This window comes from Nelumbo nucifera, chromosome 5 (assembly GCF_055504915.1).
Source record: "Nelumbo nucifera cultivar China Antique chromosome 5, China Antique-T2T, whole genome shotgun sequence".
In the NCBI taxonomy this organism is placed as follows: domain Eukaryota; kingdom Viridiplantae; phylum Streptophyta; class Magnoliopsida; order Proteales; family Nelumbonaceae; genus Nelumbo; species Nelumbo nucifera.
The window spans coordinates 40,416,122-40,434,268 of NC_142653.1; the positions used below are offsets into that span (position 1 = coordinate 40,416,122).

The 18,147-nt window shown below is 39.6% G+C and overlaps 1 protein-coding gene across 3 annotated transcripts; it reads right to left on the reverse strand.

The window, feature by feature from the left end:
• Nucleotides 1–206: 206 nt before the first annotated feature.
• On the reverse strand, nucleotides 207–14,795 carry LOC104587550 (protein CELLULOSE SYNTHASE INTERACTIVE 3-like). 3 transcript variants are annotated; one of them, XM_010245207.3, is made up of 9 exons: nucleotides 14,185–14,715; nucleotides 13,704–13,908; nucleotides 13,175–13,273; nucleotides 9,786–12,864; nucleotides 7,060–9,604; nucleotides 2,506–2,675; nucleotides 2,227–2,400; nucleotides 654–770; nucleotides 207–570 (listed from the first exon to the last, which is right to left on the reverse strand). In XM_010245207.3, exons 4-9 carry the CDS (start codon nucleotides 12,840–12,842, stop codon nucleotides 382–384), a joined length of 6,252 nt encoding a protein of 2,083 aa, XP_010243509.1. In that variant the 5' UTR covers nucleotides 12,843–12,864; nucleotides 13,175–13,273; nucleotides 13,704–13,908; nucleotides 14,185–14,715; the 3' UTR covers nucleotides 207–381. The 3 variants fall into 3 exon arrangements, with proteins under 3 accessions (XP_010243509.1, XP_010243506.1, XP_010243508.1); XM_010245204.3 differs by having other exon boundaries at nucleotides 2,227–2,675; nucleotides 14,185–14,795; XM_010245206.2 differs by having other exon boundaries at nucleotides 2,227–2,675; nucleotides 14,088–14,207.
• Nucleotides 14,796–18,147: the final 3,352 nt, after the last annotated feature.

The following is an 18,147-nucleotide window of genomic DNA, read 5'->3' on the forward strand; positions in this document are numbered from 1 at the left end:
AGAAAAATCAAAGGGCTGAAACCCAAGCAAGGGTTAACATCTGCTGTTGAATGATGGCGTTCTGGGAACTGTTAGACGTTTAGCCTTGGCAGCTTGTAAGCATATTTACATTTAACCTCAGCAGTGTGATTTTTAATTGATGCAAAACTGGACTAGCAGAGTAGCAGGAATAGTACTTAGCAACCGACCAACTTACAATATATATATTGGGATGGAAATATTTAGCCAATTAATTTCTTGTGTACAGGTGTACAAGTTTAGATGCCGACTGCTCAGGAATAGTACTTAGCAACCGACCAACTTACAATATATATATTGGGATGGAAATATTTAGCCAATTAATTTCTTGTGTACAGGTGTACAAGTTTAGATGCCGACTGCTCATTCAGATGCTTTCTCATTTGGCATTTTATTTGACCAGGTGATATCAATTTCTAATGTACGAGAAGATCCGTCCTTGTCCTTCTCTTCCTCCTTCTTGTTGCCATTCTGGTTAAGGTTGAAAATCCCACTGTATTCCCCCTGAAAAACAACTTTGTCTATCTGGATTGTCACTGTGCCAAGAGTTGTCTGCAAGGAACAAATCACCAACCTGTCACAATGAAGTTCTGTAGGACTGGAAAGTAAAAGCATGCAACGGAATACCCACATACCTGCCCGAATGTATTTTTGTTTTTGCAAGCGATGTGAAGCATTTGTCCTTTTGGAGGCACATCAAATGCCCAAGTAAACTCTTCTTGCCATTCTGGACTTGTAGTGTGGCTCACTACCTAATTATGATGATCAATTGTTTTAGTGTCAACCACAAATGAAAATACTGAGCGGAAAATTAATATCTAGTCACTACTAACACGATGGTAATACATTGAACCTTTCATAAAATATCACCTATAAATTAAGGGAAATAGGTTAGAGCGAATAAGATGAAACATCTTTCATGATTAAATACTTCAGAACAATGTTTTCAAACCTGCTGTTGACTCGGTTGGTCTAACTGTTTGAACCATCACTTGATCATAATTCTGGGTCCCATTTCTTAAAACCCAAGGTCTGGTTGAGCAATTGACCCATTAGACCTGGTCACCGGGTCACAGGTTGTACACTAAATACATATACAAACTTGAAGAGGTCACAGCTTTGTACTTGATTATTCGATTGAGATGATCTTTTATTATTATTATTTTTTATTTTAGATAGCTTTTGAAGATCTAAGGAGCCGAGGGTGCTTTGCCCTACTATTTTCAACAAAAAACATGTCTTTTGCCACAAATCCTAATTTTTAACGTTTTTACAAATAAAAAATAAAAAACTGAAATAAAAAATATAATTTAAACATAAAATAGTACCTACCTACCTACATACCTACATACCTACATACATACATACATTTATGCTGATGTATCATGATTTGGTCGAACCGACGACCTATGACCCAGAGGCAAAAAACAATTTAGCCTACCTCCAGATTGGTTTTTAAAACATTGCTTCGGAATTTCTTCCAAGAAATTGCCAAACTTAATTTGCAATATACTTCATTATCAGTTAAAACTTCCAGAAATGTTAGTTTTCATCATTTTGTCTCTTCTATGATAACGAGGTTTACTATTTTCTTGATATTTATTTTCTAGCCTTAATAAATATTTATGTTCTCTCTCTCCGGCAAGTTTCAGATCAAAGCCCTTGCTACACTATTTGTATATATATTCGTTTTTTTTTTGTTCTAAATAATAAACTAAAACCGGATATGACTCCATTGATATGGGGGATGGGGATGTGGCCAATCCAAAAGGTTATCCTATCCAGTTAATGGCTGGTTTGGATCAGCACACAATTCCTACAAGTAACAAAGACATGCTAGATCGTGTCAGGAAGCTGCTATATGACCTTACTCATTTCCAATTGTTGATGTAGTAACAACAACCATCCAGAAATGCAATATTTCCAGGTAAAAGGTTCTCACCTTGAACACGTGGCAAGGTTTTTAAGGATGAAATTTACCCTATAAATAAAGGATGAGAATGTTCCTATCCGACCCCAAAGAACGTTGCTGCATGCAAGACTCATGGGTCAATTAGACTTCCCAAAATGGTCCTTGACTAGCAGACTAGTCTATATAATCAGGCAGAAGATCCAAGAGAAAGCTTAAATTAGGTGGATAACTGCATCGCTAAATTGGTTGCAAATGAAGCCAGTATTGTGAGAAGCAGCTGCATAGGGGAGATTTACCTTTGTATGACGTGGAGGACAATTTCCAATAGTCAATCGACAGAAGGCACTCATGTTTCCCACTGTATTCTTCAAGTTGTTACCACGCTTAATAGTGACAGTCAAACATCCAGGCAAGCAATGCAATAGGCTTTCTGCTTTCTCATGGAATCTCGGTGGGCATTTCATCATCGTCTGCAAAACTGGAATAGCTTCACTAGCAATTTTAGCTTGTGTTTTAACAATATCTACTGGCAAAATTGACCATGACAGTCTCAACAAGCACAATATGTCCAGTACAGATTCCTGAGCTGCCTCACTGCCAGCCTTGAGTAGTCCTATCAAATGTGGGATGCACAGGGTAGCTGCCTCAGAATTGTGAAGCTTCGTGAAGTTGCTGAACATCACATGTATTGTTCTCAGAACCTCCTCATAGACAATTGGCGTGGACCACTCTTTCTCCAATGTCGCTGCATGGCATGTTGATAGGATCCAAATTAGTAAAGACATGCACAAATAATAATACACAGATATGTTTTTTATATCAAAAGAAACATTTGCTTGCAAAAAAGAGTGCATAAAATAAACAAAAACTTTGCTGCAAAATGACAACCAACTTCTCCAGTGTTGGCTTGTCTTACATTGCTGACCCCAAGCCCAGATAAAAGATGAGGGTTGTGTCCGGTTGGCAGCTGGCATGAAAACCTGTAGCCAATCTGATATGAACATGATGAATCCTGACCACCCTTGTGTGCAAATAAAAAGAAAAGAAAAATATTCCAAGTACCCATTTGATGTTTTCTTGATGGAAATTGTGCTCAAATATGTTGTCTCACTTTGGAGCAAAAAGAAACTTTAGATTGGGCTCAACCCCAGAATCTGTTTGATAAAATCAGTTCGATTTTTATTCTGCTCCAGATAGAAGCTGTAACCAATTTCCAAATATCTGATTTCAATGGATAATAACATGCCTGCTACTATTATATATGCCCAAAAAAAGTGGATCCTGACTCTTAATTTACAGATTATGGTAGATGATCTACCATGGCCCAATTTCGTGTAGGGGGTCTTTGGAACCTTGGTGTTCCATTTCTGTTTAAAGTCCAGCTAAGCACCATTGTAGGTGTTTTGACTTTACCTTCCAAAAATCCTGTTTGGTTGGACAAAATCAAGTACAAGTTTTTTCAGGGGGGAGGGGGGGGGGGGGAAGCATCATAAAGTTGTTTCCCCTAACAGGAGCATTTCCACTTCGGATGTCCTATTTGGTGCCTAGATTATCTAGGTGTTTAAAACAATAATAAATTATTATACACTGTATTATGTGGTAAAACATCTCCAGCTCTGAAAATCAAGGATTAAAATTTCATAACATCAGCTTATATCAATCGATACATATCGTATTGGTGTTGACGAATCATAAATATGTGAAATGCTTGGTGTTTTGGGGGTTTAACCTATTTTGGGGGTATACAGGCCTTATACCGACCCCCTGAACAGGTTTGAAAAAAAAATCTGAAAAAATATGAAGCATGTTCCAAAGTCAACATTTAGAACCTTGCTGGAAATCCAATGCCAAAAATCAAGTACAAATACTGAGACTTAGAACATCACAATACCAAACACTCCCTTGGTTATTTTCATTATACAAAAACTTGTTTCCTTAAAATTCAAAATTTCAAACACATTTTTTTATAAGAAATAACTCCTTTTCTTTTCCAATGATATCCCTTGTTACTAGATCCAGACTGGGGGGGGGGGTTCAAGGGGTTCATGATTATCATAAAGCCAATGTAATGGCCTAGATTAGTAGGGCCCACAAACATTAAGCTGGATTATGATTGGACCCAATTTTAGTCCCTAGGTTAAAAATCCATTATTCCATTTGCATGCCTTGGCGTGTTCCAACAGAACACTACCACTTCCCTATCGAGCTATAACATCATCTTATCTCCATCATTCCATGTTGTCATTATCCAACTCTGTATTTATCTTTTTTATCCTTCTTTTTCTCCTTGAACTCTGATAGAAATTTATCATGGTATTAGAGCATCTCCTAACCCAGGTCAATCATTGCGATGGAAGAAAGAGGGGCACAGTTCTAGTAACCAGCCTACTTACTAGTGAGACTTATGCCACTTGGAGCAGAGCCTTGACCATGGCACTTTCAGCCAAGAATAAACCTGGCTTCATTGATTGAAGTATCCACAGAAGAACCATATTAAACACCATACATAGAGACCTTGCCCCAAGTGTGGAAAGATCTGAAGGAGCAATTCTCTGTCAGTAATGGACCAAGAATTTATCAACTCCAGTGGTCAACTGCAACGCTCCAGAAAAACAATTCTTCCGTGGCAGCTTATTATAACAACTTGGAAGGCCAATGTGATGAACTTATGACTTATGCACCTCTCCCTTCATGTTCTTGTTCTTGCTCGGGCTCCAAAGAGATAAGTACTTAATTTTCAACGGCAGCAACTAATGCAATTTTTTTATGGGTCTAAATGATAGCTACTCTATTGTTCGTTCTTAGATTCACTTAATGGATCCCTTGCCCACCATTGGGACGGCCTATTCTCTAGTTTTGCAAGATTAAACACACAGAGCTATCCAATCTCATTCCTGACAGTGCTGCACTTAGTACGATATTGGAAACTGCAACTAGCACAGACATTGCTACCAAAACACCCCTGGTATAGCCAATGCATCATACCCACCAAAGTTGAAAGAAAGGTGCACCTACTGTAATATTATTGGACACACTCGGGACGTGTGCTACAAACTTAATGAATACCCTTCACATTTCAAGTGCCGCATTAATAACACAAGTAATTCACGCCCATCAAAAGATGATAATCCAGATGGCAGCTCGAATCCCTCATGAATTGCCAGCAGCCCAGCACTCAGATCATGACTGAACAGTATAGCCAACTGATCATTAAGCTATTGAATAAGATAAAGCTCTCCTGCTAATTTGGCCATCTTGCCTAATTTCTTAGTCATTGAATAGCACCAATTGGGTCATTGACATAGGTGCTAGTGAACACATGGTGGGGAACCCTAACTTACTCTCCTCCACCACTAAACATGACAAATCCCTAAGCCCTATTACTCTACCAGGTGACCGTGTTACACCTGTTGCATCTGTTGGTTGTGCTTCACTTAACAAAGATCTATCACTTACTAATGTACTTTATTGCTGAGCTTTTGTTTTAATCTTCTTTATGTTAGTAAGTTGACTTCTTCATTACATTGTTCTGTGACATTTTACCCTGATCATTGTGTATTTAAGGACCTTTCAACGAAGAAAGTAATTGGACTAGGTAAAGAACATGGCTGGATATATTATTTTCTTCATGACACACCACCAACATCACACTCACTTTTACCTTACTGAGCTTTGACCTATGGCACTGGCGACTTGATCATCCATCATCTGGGCCCTTGAATAAATTTAAGTCTAGCTTTCTTGATGTTAATTCTACTTCTTGTCCATCCATACGTAGTGATGTTTGTCCTCTTTCTAAGAAACACGCATACCATTTATGAAGAGTTCAATCACTACTGATGCACCCTTCTCTATAATGCATTGTGACATATGGGGTCCTCCTTTTCTGGGGCAAGATACTTTCTTTCCATTGTGGATGATTTCACCATATGTACATGGGTCTTCTTAATGCAATTCAAATAAGAGATTTTGCACATTTTACAATACTTCCGTTCTTATGTAAAGACCCAATTTACCCTTTCCATTAAAATCTTACGCACCGACAATGGTAAAGATTTTTTTTTCACATCCCATGCAGTCTTTCTTATATGCAAATGGCATTATTCATCACCATATTTGTGTCTCCAATCCCCAGCAAAATGGTGTTGTGGAGCGGAAGCACCACCACCTACTTAACGTGGCATGTGCTCTCCATTTCCAATTAGGCCTTTCTCTTGATTTATGGGTAGAGTGCATCCTTACTGCTGCATATTTAGTGACATGTGTATAAATCTTGACCTTTTGTTAAGGCCTTTGCTATGAAGTTGAGACTTTAATGTTTTTAGTTAGAAATTTTCTATTTCCAAATATCTGATTAATAGTGGTTATTTGGTTGGTTGGAGGAACTAAGAAGTGGACCGTAATGAGCTTATTTATAAAGATAGGCCTAAGAATGGTAAGTCTCATCCAAATAAAATCATGGACATATGTAGCCAATATGGTGAGGCTAGAATGGAAGTGGAGGATAATAGAGTAGCCGCAGATTTACAATCCGAGCAACAAAATGACAGGAAAGAGCGGGGAGGTGGATTCGAAGAGTCTTCTAAGGAAGCTATCCCCGAGAAGGAAAAAGTGGGCATCGATAGACTAATGGACAGACAGGTCAAAATCGGGAAATCTCTTGGATTATTCTCCTTTGGGGAGGGGGGTGGGGAGCGGTAGTCAGGAAAGCAATTGAACAGTTTGAAAGAAACCGAAGGGAAGAGCTGAACAACTTGAGGAGTGTGGGGGGAAGGGGGTGAGGCCTGGGAGGACGGTGAAGGGGGAGAGAAAGGAATAATGGATGAAGAATAATGGGTTGTCCACTAAGTAGCAGTTGGGGAAGGAGGTTTCTGTTTGAGGATGTAGAAGGCTCGGGTCTGACGGGGGAGGAGGGAGTTCTCTTTTGTTTTGTTGCCTTCAAGCCGCAGTGCATCTTGTCAGAGGTTCAAGTTGTTATGCAATTATGTAAAACTATAGTCTATGGCTGACTCTAAATAAACATGATATTAAGTTATTAACAAGGGAAGATGATCTGTAAACTATAAGGAGGACTCATGGAAATGGTTGACAAGAGAGGTAACGGTTATGGTCTTTCAGAAATGACTTACCTGTCAAAGATCCGATGAGCTCATTTGATACGTACTCTTGAAGCGTGTGATTCGAAAATAGTAACTTGATCAGCAACGCTGTTTGAGCAGCAATGTCTGGATTGGGAGAAAGTAGTAGTTCCTCAAGTACCAATATGCCACCTGCTTCTGCAACTACTCGCCTATTTGTCCTACTATGGACAACAAAGTTTTGCAATGCACAAATGACCACCGTTTTCATATCTTCATTTGGTTGATCTTCAAGCAAGCTTATCAGAGCATGACATGCAGATGTAGAATCACTAGCCCTAGCAAGTACTTCATACTGGGAGAGGTCACCAAGAGCAATAGCTGCAAGGAACTTACCTGTCTCTGATTTGGTTTGTGGATCCAAAAGATACTGAGACAAAGGAGCTATTGCATATCTGCAAACCTTCTTTTTTCGTACCCTTTCATTGTTAAATAATGCTTCAAGTAGTCTTCCAGATGCCTCTTCACACTGATGAGATGTTAGAAGGTCCATCAACAGATCAATTGCACCGGCATCAACCATCAGTTCAGCACTGGAAGGATCACTTCTCTCTAGAACAATCAAGGCATTAAGAGCAACTGTAACAGTGCTCTCCAATACTGAGTGCAACATTTTCACCAGCACCTCTAGAGAAACTTTGTAATAATACTCAGTGTCTATTTTTAAAATATTTGATAGGACCAATGAAGCTGATTCCAACAATTCTTCTGGTGGTTGAGGATCATCTTGAATAATAATCTTGGAGAGCTCGAAAATACCCCCAGCATCAGCTACAGCCTTTGGCCAGATTGTGGAGATACTCTCTAATGCCTTTATAGCAGTTTGCTGCACGTTCAATTTTCCAGTTCCTGCAAGCTGAACGATAGGCACAATTGCATTTTGTGTTGTAATATCCTCTTGGAAATTCTCCACTGCTAGAAGATGAGACAACAACTCAGTGCCTAATTGTTGGATGGTTTGAGATGGGGATTTCAAAAGTGTAATTAGATGTTTAATTACTTGGCTAGGAGTAAGTTTCAACGTTGCAAGGTTTTCTGGTTTCTCCAAAATATTTACAAGTGTTTGCAAGGCACTATGCTGTCCCGATATGCTGATATCTTGATGTTGTAAAGCCATGAATAGAGGCTCAAGCATTTTCATAGCAGCTGAGCTTTTTGCAATCCCACTATTATTTGTTAAGACGCGAAACAACTTAGCAATTGAGGAACACAGTGAACCAGGTGCAGAAGGGAGTAACTCAAGGCATCTATCGATAATGCCGGCTTTGACCATATCCAACTTGCAAGGAGTATGGTCTTTCCCCAACTTTATGAGAGCATTGATGCTAGCCTCAGTAATTTGGTTATTTGACTTAGCAACCAAGCCAACAAGAAGGTCTACAACATTATGTGCTGCTGCAAATTCAACTTGTTGTTCATCATCCAATAACCTCTCAAAGGCGCATACACCAGATTCCACGGCTGCACTTGTATCTGATTGCATGAGTGATATGAGAAACTGTATACATTCAGTGGCAATTGGCATTGCCCGTACTTTTGGGTTACCAAACAGAACGAAACACAGTTGTGCAGCATTTTTCTTCAATTCTAATGATGAAGAAGATGCTAAAATCTTGTACAGCATCTCAAGTGGATCTCCTTCTACATCTGCTAAATATGATGCCTTTGAAGCACTTCCTGATGTCAATTTTATTAGGGCAACAAGAATTTCCTGTTGCTCTCTTTCCAATCCAGTATTAAGCATTTCAACTAAAGGTTGAATGGCTTGTCTGGCTAATTCAGTATCTCTGATGTTTTCATAATCAAAAAGTTCTTGCAGAGCCCCAACAGCACTAAGCCTAGCACTTCTTGACCCCAAATGCAGTACAGCTATGAGTTGATTCAAAGAACTAAGTGAAGCTTCATGGCGAACAACATCGGGGTTGCTATACAAGATTCTTAATAGTTCAGATATGGTGGTCTCAGTTGTGTCTTTAGGACTCAGAGACAGGTATTTTGCTAAAGCATCAAGAGCTCCAGCTTCAGCCATTGCAAGTTTGTGGGCATCCTTTCCACCAGCAATATGCGTCAAAAGATGAACAGCAATTGAAGGGGCACCTGGCCTATCTGGCATTGGTCTCAAGAGATCCACTAGCAAAGGTATTAAATTAAGTGCAATAGGGCCAGTTCTTACATCTTTGATTCTAAAAAGGTGATCCAGAACAACTTGATCAGGATTTTGTAGTAAAGAAAATTCTTCAGATAGAGTGACCAGCTTTGGCATATCTAGTTCAATGTAACCAATTAAAGTCAGTAACCCTGCAACTGCACCTGAATTTGCAATCCCAAGTTGTATACCCTTATTTCCACTACTGACAAGACTAGCCATTGCCTGAGTGGCAAAGTATCTATCAATCACTTTATCAGACTTGAGCAGAAGAGCCAGTAAAGGTATGATCCTCATGGTTGCAGGAGAAAGAGCAACATTTGCATCCTGAAACAAAATAGCCAGAAGTAGGGCACTAATCCATATGCCTTCTGTATCCTCAAATTTTGCCTGTAATGAAACAATCTTTTTCATTCAGATACATAAAAGTTAAAAAAATGTAAAAATGTTATACAAATAAGCCAGATCCATATTTAGATGAATACAAAAGAACCCGACTTATAAAGATGTAACTACCTCAAAGATAGGTGGCAAGGGGGTTTAAGAAAGAAGAAAAAGAGAAAAAACCTACCTGTGGATTGGCAGTATAACTTCCAAGCTTATCAGACAGAGCTTCCAATCCTCCAGCTTCCTTGACAATGATTTTGTTCTTTGCATTAAATGAAGAAATTATTGCTAGCAACCACAAAGGAACCGTTCCACCCAAGACAGTGGCTGGATCAGGAACATCAAATTTGTTTCCCTCCCATAAACGAGTCCTTTCCATATAATCCCTAGGTTTTCTTACTTTAATTTCTAGAGAGCGGCAGCTAGAATCATGCTTCATCATATCAACAAGAGCATAAATGAGTGGCTTTATAAAACCTGATGCTGCAAGTGCATCCATTGATTGCTGTTTGTGTTCCTTGGCAGCACAAGTGAGTAGTGCAGCCCCTCCAACTCTCACTTGTAGACTGGATGAATTCATTATTCTATTAGCTAGCGAAACGATTGCTCTTGGGTTTGCAACTAATAGATCACCAAGAACAACAGGTTGATCACCACATAACCTAGACAGAATTTCTATTACCTTGTCTTGTGCTCGAGGAAGCCCATCAGCCAAACAGTGTACAAGTGGCTCTAAACTGGAGGGAACTTCAAGTAGTGCAGCCCATGGGGGTTTAGTGAAGTTCACACTCTGTTTTGTCCTAGCCAAAATTGCAACTGCTTCTAGAGCATGAGTGGAATCATTCCCATCCATGTCCATTTCAGTCAAGGAATTAACAAGTGCAAGAACCAGAAAACGGCACTGTGCGTCTCCCGTAAGAACATCTTCTACTGGGAAATGATTTAATAACTGATGAAGCGCGCGCGATGCATTCTTCTTACCTTCTAAGCTCCCTTCTCCGAGTACTCTTGTCAAAGCTGAGACGACATCTTCTTCCAGAGCTTCAGCAGCTATCTGAGGATCAGAGAGAAGATCAGCCAGTGCAGTTAGTGCAGTCTCAGCAGCATCGATGGAAGCTGTTTTCGCCAGCTTGATTAGTGCCTTGACATCTCTTTCAGCAATGCAAGGCATCTTGTTCGTGGTCTTAGCCTTAGCCTTGGTTGGACAGGACAATTCACCCTGGGCCGGAGTTGATTGCTTTGCAACCTGAGTTTCTTTTTCGTTGGTCAATATTTTCTTACAAGGGAGAACAATATTATCAGCTGCAAGACTATCACAAATATCTTGTCTACTGTTAAATAGATCAGCAAGAACTGAAGTTGCATACTCTTGAGTTTCCTTATTTGAGGAGTTGAGAAACTGGACAAGAGATGTAAGGATTTTATTAGCAGGAGTACCCTTCTGCACAAGGTCTTCTTGGGGGGCCATGGTGAGTGCATGACCCAACACCCTAATAATGTGTTCCTTTGACTGTGGAGTATCTCCTAGAAGCAACGCCAAAAGCTGATCAATGGTATCTGAATCAACCAATCGTATAAGCTTTCTAAGTGCCCTTGCTGAAGCTTCTTGTCCTTTAGGGCTCCCACTTTTTAGAAGCCATAGTAATGCTGGGATGGCTCCGGCACTTTCAACACAGGCACATATGTCTTCACTGTGGCAGCATAAATTCCACAACACATGTGCGGCATCTTCCCTTGCCCTCTGAGAACCCACCTCTAATAACTGTACCAGTGGAGGAATGCCACCAGCAGCAGTGATAGCCCATTTGCTGTCATCGGCATGATCTGTTAAGATTACAAGCATCGCAACAGCATACTCTTGATGTTGTTCACTAGATAAACCCAGGAAAGATATTAATAACTGAACGCCCTCTTTCTTTCCAAGAGCCTCCCATGGATCCACCCCATCGCAGCATAAGCTGATAAAAGAGAGAATCAGATATTCTTGAACATCAGCTGATGCCATGGTTATCAGTCCGATGAGGACGCTCTTTGCATCTGCATGGTTGAGCCATCTCGATAGATAAGTGTTTCCATAGAGGCAGGCCAAAGCCTCAAGGACACGGTGCTGAACCGGCTTATTATCTCGAGGCTTTAAGAGCATTACTAGAATATCTTCTATCTGTGTTTCATCAAATGGTTCTTCTTCAGTGCTAGATGTCTGTTCAAAGATCATCAGTGAATATGCTAGTGTTCCAATTATATCAGCAACTGGAGCAGCCAATCGAGGTGCTTGGGACAGTTCTCCGAGATAAAGTATTAGAGAAGACATCCCACCACAGATATTTGCTAAAGCACGAATGGCATGTCCCTGCAAAGCCTGTGCACACTCCCCCTGCATACGCTCTTTAGAAGGAGCAACTACAGCTCCAATAAGAACAGGTATGCCACCTGCATCCACCACAGCCGTCTTACCCCTTGTTGAATCAGATGAAAGAGCCTCCAAAGCATCGGAAGCACTTGCACGAACCGAAATATCATTTTCCTTACTCACCAGTCGAAGCAATACTTCAACAGCACCAGCATCTATAACTTTGGGGATACAATCACTAAAAGTAAACATCAAACGAGCCAGGAGAGAGGCTGCATTGGACTGAGCAACAGCATTATCAGAAGAAAGAAGTCCAACAATAATATCTACTCCTCCTGCCTCAAGTGTAGCCTTCCAATGCCCATCCTTGTCTCCACAAAGATTCCTCAAGGCTCCAGTGATAAAACCCTCTACCACTTTGTCCTGTTTGATTTTTGGATTGAGCTGATCCCACAGGGTTGGAACCACACCTTCTGTGACAAATATTTTCATACCCACGTGATCATCCGATAACCCACCACAGGAAACTTCATAGATTGCCTCTGCAGCTGCCCTCCTGCTCTCAGTTGATTCAGACTGCAGAAGCGAGAGTAATGGTGGTATACACCCTCCAAGCAGCACCTTCACCCGTAAGTCTTCTTCCTTGCAGAGAGCACTCAGAGTTGCAGCAACATTCGTTTTAGCCACACGCGTACCATTCCTGAGGATGGATATAAACAATGGCATGGCCTGTGAGTGGGAACCGATAAATGTTCTTGCCTCCTTTCTTGCTCTAGCAATGCCCAGCAAACGTGTTGTAATAAGCTCTTTTTCATGTGGTGAGGACATATCGGCATGTAGCTGCTCAATGAAATGAGCAGTAGTAGACATTGTAGATTTTGGATCATCCATTCTCGTAGTTACAGTTGTTTCCCTGAGAAAAAAAAAGAACAGGGAATCCCTCAGCAAGAGTAATCATTTAGTAGTATAAGATATCAAAATCAGTCCCCAAATTGTCAAGGGAGTTCCAGAGTTACTTGCAACAACTTAAAAACAATGTATTAGATTAACCAATTGAAAGACTTCAAACAATTCTTTTGGTAATAATTTGATCAGAATGCGGTTCGATCTTGAGACCAACTAGAAATTACAATCATTAGTTAATCCCTAAAAACACATTCTGGTGTCAGAACCATTCACTGTTAGTATAGACTAAGAGATCAAGTGATGGGAGAAATACAAACCTAGGCAGAGAAGTAGATGAGGATATGAGCTCTTGGGGTTCAGGGAGGGAGACTTTGATATTTGCATGAATTGTCAAATCTAGCTCTTGCTGTGGCCACCTGCACATCAAAAGCATTAAACAACTCGAAGGATGAAATAACAATGTCAACAACCAATTCTCAAGTCTCACGACCCCCACCCAGTCCCCCTAAAAATGAAAAAAAAAAAGGAAAATCAGCAAAGGAAGAAACAAATTAAGTATTAAACATTAAAAAGGACAAAAAAAATCTACTTCCACTCAAACTGACAAAATTCAATAAGATTGTAACATAACCCAGAAAACCCAGTTCAAATTTTCCAAGCTACAACGACGTCCAGATCCAATTTCTTGCCTACAACCACAAGTTTTAAGCTCTCACGCTTAGGAAACCAAATTGCAGTAACTCGACCCAATATGTAGGATACATATATTAATGAAATGATGCAGTTAGCATATAAAACAAATTATCCACCACATTAATCACATGAAGAGATCGCAAATTAATGTACCTGAGGCCACCAATAATGCAAATGTCGAAGAACTCCCCCTCTGCTTTTTAATTCCAGCTCCTCCTCATCCTCCTCTGCCCGAGAAGATTAAAGTTTAGTTCCTCTCCATCGAATTGTCTACTGGTTCAATAAAGGAGGGTGAAGCACGTAGAGGCAGAGCTCACAACAGTAAGCCCCGGCCCCTGTAATTCAATCCATCCACCACCTGCAGCATCAACAACTCAAATATCATTTAACGGCGAAAATCCAAACCTCCAAAAGAAAAATTAGAAACAATTACGTAAATTCCGCCATTAACAATGCCAAAAAAAATCGATCACGAATTGCAGGAATGGTTGCAACAAGAACCAAAAATAAAAATCAAAAAGGGAGTAAGAACAGTACAGAGATCAGATCACAAGCACATTACAGAATGTAGGGCAAGACCCATCATTTTCTTCATTAAGGAAAACAAGAAACGAATATAAACTTAAACCCATACCCTGAAATTAAGACTCTCTGAAATACAAAAAATGGCCGTTTTGTTTATTTTTCCGCAAGCTCTGTCACTGGCTTCTGTCTCCCATGGTGGGAACCGTTTGAGAGAAAGTTAGAGAGGGAAATGTGTATAGAGAGAGAGAGAGTGGATGGTGCAAGTCTTTTCTTTTCCTTCCTCTTTCTCTCTCTTTTCTTTATTTTCTCTTTCTTCCCATTAATTCATTTCCTTTTGTTTTGTTGTCAGAGAAAACGGGCGTTTGATTCGGTGAGAGTGTGGAAGGCAATGACTCAAAATCAAATATATGGTTTTCCCCTGTTCTGTATTCTCTACCTAATTGACTGGTTTATATTCAGACCCACTTTCTCCGGATGGTTGGATGGTTTCCTTTTCTATGGGATGGTTTTGTCCAATGAGAATGATTTGGCCTGATTTTGAGTTTTCACAGGTAATCTTCACCCAAGTTGGCAAGGTTCAATGGAGGTTGGCTACCAGTCAAAAGGGTTGGTGGTGTGGGGAATAGGATCTATACGGGCCGTCTAATAGATCTTCTTCATTTATTATTTGTATGTTTGCCAATTACCTGACCCATCACTTCCCTCTGTTATATTTGCTATAATTAAGGGTGGCTCATCAATTGCTCTCTTATTAAATTGGAGCAACTGAAGGATATATCCACTCATCTGCCACCAATGCAGGTGAATTTACCAGTACCGCTCCAAAAGATTGTGTGTGTTTTTTTTTATTATATTGAGATTAGCAAAAACAAATGCTGGAACGTTTGTCACATCTTATTTTTTACTTCCAGAGATCTTATCTTTTTGCAGTATAAATATAATGTAGATGTATAAATGAAAAGTAAATGTGAATAGTTTGTATGGCAAGGAGTTATCTCATTGGAGATGACAGAAAATGGGTCTTAATTTGGGTTTGATCTGAGGTGCTTCTGTTTTTGAAACTAGATGGACTAGATTGGATCTGTTTAAATTAACCTGCAACACTGAAAATAATGGGTCTTAGATATAAGACCTTTAACCCCATTAATGGAGATGGTTGTAGGATGGACATGATTTCATCCACTTTTAAGAGGATGGTTTGAATGAATGGGATATGATCAATACATAAAACCTCTATATGTTTATGATCATTTACTCTGGTAGGGGACTAGGGATGCTCTTGCAGAGAATGAGTGGTTGGGGTGATGATGTTGCAGAAAGATGAAGATTTGTAAAGACTGAAGAATGGTTTGGATTGAGTATATGAACCCAGAATGAACCCCGCCATTTTTATTCATACAACGCAGAAAGAACAATAGGATTGGCTAAGTGGGCCATGAATTGCTGGTTCTCAAGACTCAGCCAGCTTGCCTCTGTTGAAATATCTGGAATGGCAACAATGGTACCTTCAAGGTTTCTCTGTTACCTTTTGCAGGTGAAGAAGAGAGTATCTCTATCCACTTGGGTGATCTTCTCCTGTTCTTCTGAATGTTGTAAATCTTTCTGATATGGAGGGATAAGTGCTCTCTTGTCGTCAAATCAAGCCCAAATCATGTCTGTAGATACTTGTGCTCAGAGATATATGGTTAAGATGAGAGTCACTTTCAACAGATACAAACTGCAATGAGGCTAGTACAGGCTTGCTGTACATCAGCAGAACACTGACCATGCATTGCCGGACACAGGCCTTAATAATCAATGAAATAGTATAGCAATGTGATCCCATACCACCATGAATTGGTTGAAGAAGAATCTAAATCTAAATCTAAACCGAAATCGATGAATCGAAAATGATAGCAAAGAGGGTGTTGCCAAACCCAACAGGACCTCATCTGTTAGAAGGGTGGGACATGGAAATGGAAGGATGTTACAGTCTCTAGGTGAATTGGCAAAGGAAGCTTAGAAGGTTTATGCTAATTAGTACATCTTATTTGTCATGGCCCAGTGCCTATCTGTGAATTTTTAACAGTCCAAAAGGTTATTTGCTCCCTTAGGGTCCTTTTGTTGAAGAAGAATAGACTTTACATTGAAATGATTATGTTTATGGAGCCTACAAAGACTGTGACTGAAAGCGAAAGATGAGGTTGTGGGTCACAATAAGACAATTCTTTTTAAAATTCAAATGTGTAAATGGAGGGTAGAATTTATGTACCTGTTACCATAAGAACCAAGAATGTCGATAGCCCTTTGGAGACAAAAGGTTGAATTATTGTTGAGTAGATAAAGGTTGATGAAGTTATTAGAAACCATATGGTTCATGTCTGAATTCTAGTCAATTCTGAAACTGTTGGAAAATAGCTGAAGTGGCTGAACTGAATGACTTATTACTTTGTCATTTAGTTAATAACCTTGTAAGGAGGTTGTGAGCTCCTTAATGACTGAAGCCTGAAGCTGAAGTTGGATTACTTACTATACCCTCCAATATTTTATTATTTAATTAGCTACTCTATCCACTAAAAGACAAGGCGATAAGTCGTTCAGTTCAGCCGCTTCATCTGTTATCAAACGACCTTATGTTGGCCTTCAAGATGAGTTGGATCCTAAGATCAGATCAGGTTGGATTTGTGGTCTGCCAAGGAGATTAGAATTGATTCTGCTACGTAGACTTGATTTGGCTCTGCATCAGAATTGGACCCGCACGACTTAGGATCCGCATTTTGGTTGGAAAATATTTTTCTCACACATGCATGATAGAAGCCTAGAAGGAATGGAAACAAACTCAAGAATTATATTTAACCAACCCAAATACATTTTGGTTCATGGATCAGATACGTTTAGATCAGAGGTGTGATATTGATCTCCATTCTCCACCCATAATTTTGGAGTCTTTCCAGTTTGTTCATGTGAATTTAGACCAGTTGATCCATTCCAAAGGTCATTGACTCATTGCTTTGTACCAGTGCTGTCTCATGGGGTCACGATTTCACTGGTTAACCAGCCAATTAGATCATTCAGCCCCTCATAATCTTCAAATAACTAGGACCCAGAAAGTTTATCAGATCATACGACACAGCAATGCTTTGTGCCATGGTAAAATCTCAGATGCAGATTGACAAGAATGAGAATGTGGGTTTGAGTCTGACTGTCTGAGAGTGGCCCCTTCGGCCTGGATTGCCCTCTAACACCACCCCAGAACCCAGATTGATTGGGTAAGGGCCTGTTAATCAACATGATTCATTCTAGATCCAACCCTTTCATGCTCGTCATTTTCCAGTGGTTCTACCAAACCAGAGAACAATCTGAGCAATCTATTCAGCATGTGGGTTGTCGTTATTCAACCCAACCAACACTTATGGGTGGATTTTAGTGCCAATTCCTCTCACCCAGCTAAAAATCCTTGGCTATTAGCCTATTAGTCAACATCAGATCAGAACCCTAGTTGGTTGCATAAAGACAAATTGAAATCCTAAGTTGCTCAAAACTCTAAATTTTGAAGCAACAGTTTCAGATTTAATTAATTCTTGTGTTAGATTTACTTTAGCTCTTTATAATTGTGCAGTGACAATATAATAAATTAACAGATAGGTTGGTATTAAAGAACATAAGAACCATTGGGGGTTGATTGAAAATCTGTTGAAAATGCTCATCCTTTAGATTGCCTTGGTTCTAAACAGGGAATTTGGCAGTGAAATTGGGTGATGAACAATTTTGATTGGTAATTAGCTGATGGTTAATTGGATTGAGTGGGTTTTCAATATGGATGAGTATTTCTGCATCATAATTCTCTTGGTATAAGTCTACATCATAATGACTATTACAAACATTACATCATTTATATTTTCTTGTTTATTCGATGGAGTTCTGTTCTCCCAGAAGGACCCTTTCTACACAGATGATACATGCTTTTGGAGTGAAAATAAGAAGGCAATTGTTATTTTATGTGAAACATATGTTGTCCATTCTTGATAAATTAAGGGGGGTGTTTCATGTTTGTCAATATGTATGCTTTTGTTTTTCAAAAAAGAAAAAACAA